Raw genomic sequence first — 6,016 nt, 5'->3', positions numbered from 1 at the left:
CTATTGATACATGGAAGAATCCATTCTTGAGGTCTATTGTGCTAAAATATTCTGCACCTTGTAACCGATCCAATACGTCTTCTATTAAAGGTAATGGAAACCTATCTTTTATTATATTCCGGTTAAGTTTTCGGTAATCACCGCAAACTCTGATCTGTCCGTCTTTCTTTTTGACGAGTACAATTGGACTTGCAAAATCGGATGTACTAGGTCGAATTATTTTTTTCTCTATCCATTCCTCAATTTGCTTACCTACTTCTTGCTTTTCTGGTATTGATAGCCTTCTTGGGTTTTGGTGTATCGGTTCTTCGCTACTTAGAATTATTTTCATTTTTATATCTGTAGTCTTGGTCTGTCGCGGTTCATAATTTTCCACTAAATCTTTTATCTCCATCTTAATATTTGGGTCTTTTATATGTTCCAGTTGTAGATTATCATCGTGTGTTGCCTCGTCAACTGCAATCCTCATTATCATATTATCTACTTCTTTTTTGCATACAATAATTCCATCATCGGTTATGGTAACCTCGGCTTGTTTTAGTATATTGTTTCCAAGAATAACTTCGACGTCTAATGCTCCTTTTGGGATTACATGAAATAAAATATGAAAATCTTCGCCTTGAATTTCCACTATTATGTTAAAAGAACCTAAAGTCTTAACCTTAATACCTCCTAATCCATTTAACTCTACTATATTCTTCATAAGAATGACGTCATCAAAGTGCTTTTCAAAAATATCTTGTCTCATTGCACTTATGTCACTTCCTGTATCAAACAATGCACGTAAAAATATTTTTCCAAATTTTAAGGTCACTTAGTTTTTGTATACCACGTCAATGACATTTACCTGACCAGAAGTCGAAGGTCTATCTTCTTTAGCATTGCATCGAGAAGAAACGTGTCCAAATTGGTTGCATTTGAAGCATTTCGTTCCCTTGGCTTTATCAGGACAATCTCTCGATCTGTGCCCTCGATTTCCACAATTATAACATTGTTCTTCTTTCTTAATTCTGTTTTCCGACATTCTTCTGTCATCTCCTCTAGCTTCGTTGTTTCTATAATCTCGTCGTATTTCATTGTTTCTGCCATTTTGTCGTACTTCATTGTTTGTCCACTTCTTTCTACGCGTTTCAGTTATAGAGGATTTGTGTGCCGTCTGTTTTCTAATGAGTTCATACAATTTAATTTTTTCCTTGAAGTCTCTGAAGTTGTTTGCGCCATAAAGTACAACTTTGTTAACAGGGTCGTCTTGAATGCCTTCTATTGTATATTGTATTATGACCTCGTCTTCTATGTTACCTCTGCTACCAATTTCCCTCATCGTCAGTACATACTCCTGTACACTTTCATCATGTTTCTTCTTTCTACGCATCAGCATTTTATGTATTTCAGCACTACTTATTTTATTTTCGAATTCCGAAGTAAGTCTTTTCTTCAATAGTTTCCAGCTATTAATTCCTTTTTCTGGCTGAATATACAGTTTCGCAATTCCTTTTAGGGATCGTTTTGCAAAAATTAGCATTTGCAAATCATTCCATCCCATTAATTCAGAAATTTCTTCGAAGTCAGTAATCCATTTTCTCACCGGATAATCGTCTTTTCCGTCGAAGGGTCTTATGCTGTCTTCTACGTCTTTAAAACTCAAAGCAAAAGAATCATTTACTTTACCGGCCGTCATTCTACCTGATTTTGTTTTTTTCTTCGTCTTTAAAGCCATCGTTGGCCTACTTTCAGTTTCTTCCTCGTATTCATTATCGTCTTCATCGTCGAAACCGTCTTTATCGTCATAAACGTCTTTATCTTCGTCATAAGCTTCTTTATCGTCGTCCGCGTCGTTGTCGTCATCGTCATCTTCGTCATTCTTGTCATCTACATTTAATTCATTCAAAAACGAACAAATACGTTCAATTACGTCGTCATTTGCACCAGAATAATCTAGATCCAATAGGTTACAGACTGCAACTAAGTCTGGCATATCTAATTTCTGGTTTACGTCGTTTATCTTATCAGCATATTCGCTGGCATTTTTATCCCACGCAAAGCCTGAAAAATTTCGCAAGTTTCTTCTTGTTTGTCGCGGCACCCCTTCATCACCATATGCTATAATATGCAACGCCTTAACAGCTTTATATGTCGAATTTTTAATATTATAACTAATTTTTTGAAAATCGGTAAGAGTCGTTTGTTTAGACTGCATTTTAAAAATTGATATCAAAGTTATTTAAAAAAAAATAAAAAATTTAAAAATTTATAAAAAGAATTAAAAATTTAAAAACTTATAGATTATTTTTCTGAGTGTAGTCTAAATTAGTATTACTGTGAACGAGGTTGTGGTCGCTTTTAATTCGCAAATCTTATCTCTTTATATTACAACAATATAATAAGTACAATAATATCTCAGAATAAAGCAAAATATCCTACTAAAAGATTTTGATTTTAACATTCAATTTAAAATATTATTATAGTCAAGTATCAACTATCATTATCAAAATATAAGTCCTCACATCAACAGAGTAAAGTTAAATCAACAAATAATTACAAATACTTTTGTTTGTTTTAAAAGTTCTTTCCTAATGTTCACAGTTCATGATAAAAAAAATAATCTTCACACGATCTGTTAAAGGAACAAAGTCACCTGATCATTTGTCATCATCCAGTGGGTCCAAACATCCATAAACCATAAATTAATCTTATCGTCGTCGTCTGCAACGTCGTCAAAAGTCTCGCCACTTCAGACTCTTGGCATATTATGTTACAACAGTCACTTCGTCGTTGATTCGATTTTCACAAACTGCGTCTTTTATAATCTTGCTTCCATAATTAGCGGCACAAATAAACGTTACTGTCTCTTTCGAAATAATCCCGGTTGAGCCCCCAAAATGTAGGTCTAATTAAGTTCTTTTATTATTTGAAGAGGGTTAACGTTATATTAAAAGTCTGCGATCTATGCGAGAAGTCTTTATTATATAGGATACACTGTAACGATGTTATTTACATTTACAATACACAAGATTACGGATAATTGTCTGCGACCTGCGAATTAAAATATCGAACACCCCCGTCGTTAATTGGTTTCGTCTTTCGTCTTTTTCGGCGTGCACGATAATTTAAGTATACTCAGTTCGAGCGACAAAAATCGAATGCCTGGCTCAGGAGGAATGTGTGTTCTCGTCTACATATCTCCTGTCCCCCCTTCGCCTCTGAATCCCGTCTCCCTTATAGCGACTAAGCATATTGTTTAAGTGGTTCCTTGCAGTGGCGTAACTAATGAATAAAACTATGCTAAATACTTATAGTAAGAAATATTCCTACATATATATATATATATATATATATATATATATATATATATATATATATATATATATATATATCTCCCTAGGCCTGACCTCCTAGGCCATATATTTGGCCATTTAATTTAATATATATATATATATATTATAAAATTAATATTTCTTTGTTCAATAGGTACGAAATTTGATATTACTTATTGAACCTAAACCCAAGAAATATTAATTTTATATTAACCCTAGAACAACAACGTGAAAGTAGGGTTACGATACTGACAACGTGGCGTCGTATATGACTCCAAAAGAACTGTCCGTAAAGCATAACAAAAGTACATTATTTTTTAAATGAAGTATTTTTATTTTTGGTTATAAACATATATATTTATAAATTTTATACAAAAATATTTTTGCATAAATAATAAATGAGAAACCTAAAATAAAACTGTGCTACTGGATAAAAGTATAAAAAATATTGACGATAGTTTTTTGACAGTGCTCTCATTTATCGCGCGCTTTTCGGTTTTTGCTTCTTGGGCAAAAGTCACAGCGATCCATTGAACCTTGGGGCTTTTGTTCTATTATTTCTTCATCTCTACAATTTAAAATGTCTTTGATACTGCTGCGGATTTGTCTTGGCAAGTGATTATTATACATTCGTTCTTTTAAACAATATTTAATCAAAATGAACGACAGCTGCTTAAGAAAGTTTAATCGAGACAGTGGTTTATTAATATTTAGTTAACGTATGAGGTAACTGTTCACTCCTGCAATATCAAACATGATATAGAAAATTCGCAATGGCCATCTGCAAGTTTTTCTGGCGACTGTTGTTAAATGGCAGAGTTGATCAAACGTATCTACACCACCTTTTGTACTATTGTAGAACAAGATTATCTCTGGCTTTTTCGATTCTTCATCTACATCATCTTGAATAATGCATAGACGATAAAAGAATGACGTTTTTATTTTTTTTGGAACGAATGACACTAAAGTGTTTTTCTCATGAAAAGCAAATAGAGATGTTAAACTTGTTTGCCTTTTGTTTCAATTAGTTGTCGTGGTATTTCTAGCTTGTTTTTTCTAAGCGTTCCCACTACAGTAAGGCCTTTTGCTCTTATCACTTCTGATACTTGATACGAAGTAAACCACTTATCCATGGTGCAATTCCTATTAGTTTCATATATATCACTTGTAAGATGCAGTACATATTATATTGGAATTGAATATTGTGAACAACGGACTTCTTTTCTCACGTAAGGCTTGGCTGAAGACATGTAATATGTCTTGGCATCACATATTTTACTATTACTATTTTGAGCCCATATTTGTCAGGTTTATTAGGAATGTACATTTTAAATGGACATCTGCCTCTAAAATCTAACAAACTTTCATCAATGGTGACATATTCGGACGGGGTGTACATCTGTCTACACAGGCCCTCGAAGATGTCCCAAACTTCTCTAACAGCAGAAAATTTGTCTGTAACATTTCTTGTTAATCTTGTGGTTTTATCATCAAACCTAAGGCATGATATTAAAAATTCAAAATGATTTTTGCACATCGTAGTTCTAAAAACAGGCGGACTAAACTGCTGATACCATAAATCGTTAGTCGTAAGATTTGAAGATCTCCAGACACCATTCAGATAAAGCAATCCTAATAAAGCGCGAATTTCAACGAGGTTTGTTGGTTGAAGATAACGTTGTTCAGAATGAAAGCGAGCTTTTTTAATAACTATTTCACAATTTGTGTACGTCATAACAATTTCTAATAGATCGTCTGTAAAAAATAACTGTAAAAAATAACTGCCACAATTTGTCTATATTCTTTTCATTTCGAACTGCTCCTTTTGGTCCAAGAAGATGAGTAATTAAATTGTGCCGGGATGTTCTTGTATTCTTAGAATGAAAAGGTTTTAGATACAATTTGTGACCGTTCTTTGAATAAATTGTTGTGTTATGTTGCGAACTACCTTTACTTATAGTTGGTTCTGGACTTTCTATCGCTTCTTCGGCCAAAATTTCTGAATTACGTGAATCAAATTCATCTTCCACATGATCTTCAGTTTCCTTTAAATCTTCAGTCTCGCTTTACTCGCTCATACATATATCACCATTGTCACTGTCGTCCAAAAGCAACTTCTCAAGTTCATCATGAGTTAAAGGCCGTTTTCTTTTATAAAGATTGTTCATATTGGGGTTGTACTGGTATTTACCTAGTCAAATACAAAATATCTCTTAGTTTTAGCAAAATAATAAAATAAAAAAATTACCCTATAAAAATTTATTTTTCACGTAAATAATAATGTGGCGTCGTATACGACCAATCGCTCAGATTTCACAACTTCAAAAAAATATTTGCACGTACTCTCTGCGTGATCGTTGTCACTGAACTAAAAGCTACTGGAAATACAAGCGATGTAAGTACAGACTGGAGGAATCTAGGGATCAGAAATTGGAAAGCCAGGGTGAAGGATAGGTGGGTATGGAGACTAATTCTTGAACAGGCCAAGACCCACACAGGGTTGTAGAGCCAAAGATGATGATGGTGATGTATGTACACAAGCGCGTGAATACACAGCTATTACATGTTTCACCGGTCATTGACGACGCCACGTTGTTGTTCTAGGGTTAAAGATAGTATGATTCAAGAAACTCCATAAAGCTATATGAAATGTTCGGGTAAATTTCCGTGGTCAGGTAAATGAAAATTACTTATTAATTAAG

The 6,016-nt window shown here is 33.7% G+C and overlaps 1 protein-coding gene across 1 annotated transcript; it reads right to left on the bottom strand.

The window, feature by feature from the left end:
• Positions 1 to 814: 814 nt before the first annotated feature.
• On the bottom strand, positions 815 to 3,215 carry LOC140447893 (uncharacterized). Its single transcript, XM_072540812.1, has one exon. The coding sequence runs from the start codon at positions 2,195 to 2,197 to the stop codon at positions 815 to 817; it is 1,383 nt and encodes a 460-aa protein (XP_072396913.1). The 5' UTR covers positions 2,198 to 3,215.
• Positions 3,216 to 6,016: the final 2,801 nt, after the last annotated feature.

Source organism: Diabrotica undecimpunctata, chromosome 8 (assembly GCF_040954645.1).
Source record: "Diabrotica undecimpunctata isolate CICGRU chromosome 8, icDiaUnde3, whole genome shotgun sequence".
NCBI classification, from domain to species: Eukaryota; Metazoa; Arthropoda; class Insecta; order Coleoptera; family Chrysomelidae; genus Diabrotica; species Diabrotica undecimpunctata.
The sequence above is the reverse complement of the archived record's forward strand: the minus strand, read 5'-3'. Positions and strand labels throughout refer to the sequence as shown.

What these genes read in the sequence shown, in the direction of transcription:
- LOC140447893 (XM_072540812.1), bottom strand. Translation starts at nt 2,197, where the DNA reads ATGCAGTCTAAACAAACGACTCTTACCGATTTTCAAAAAATTAGTTAT.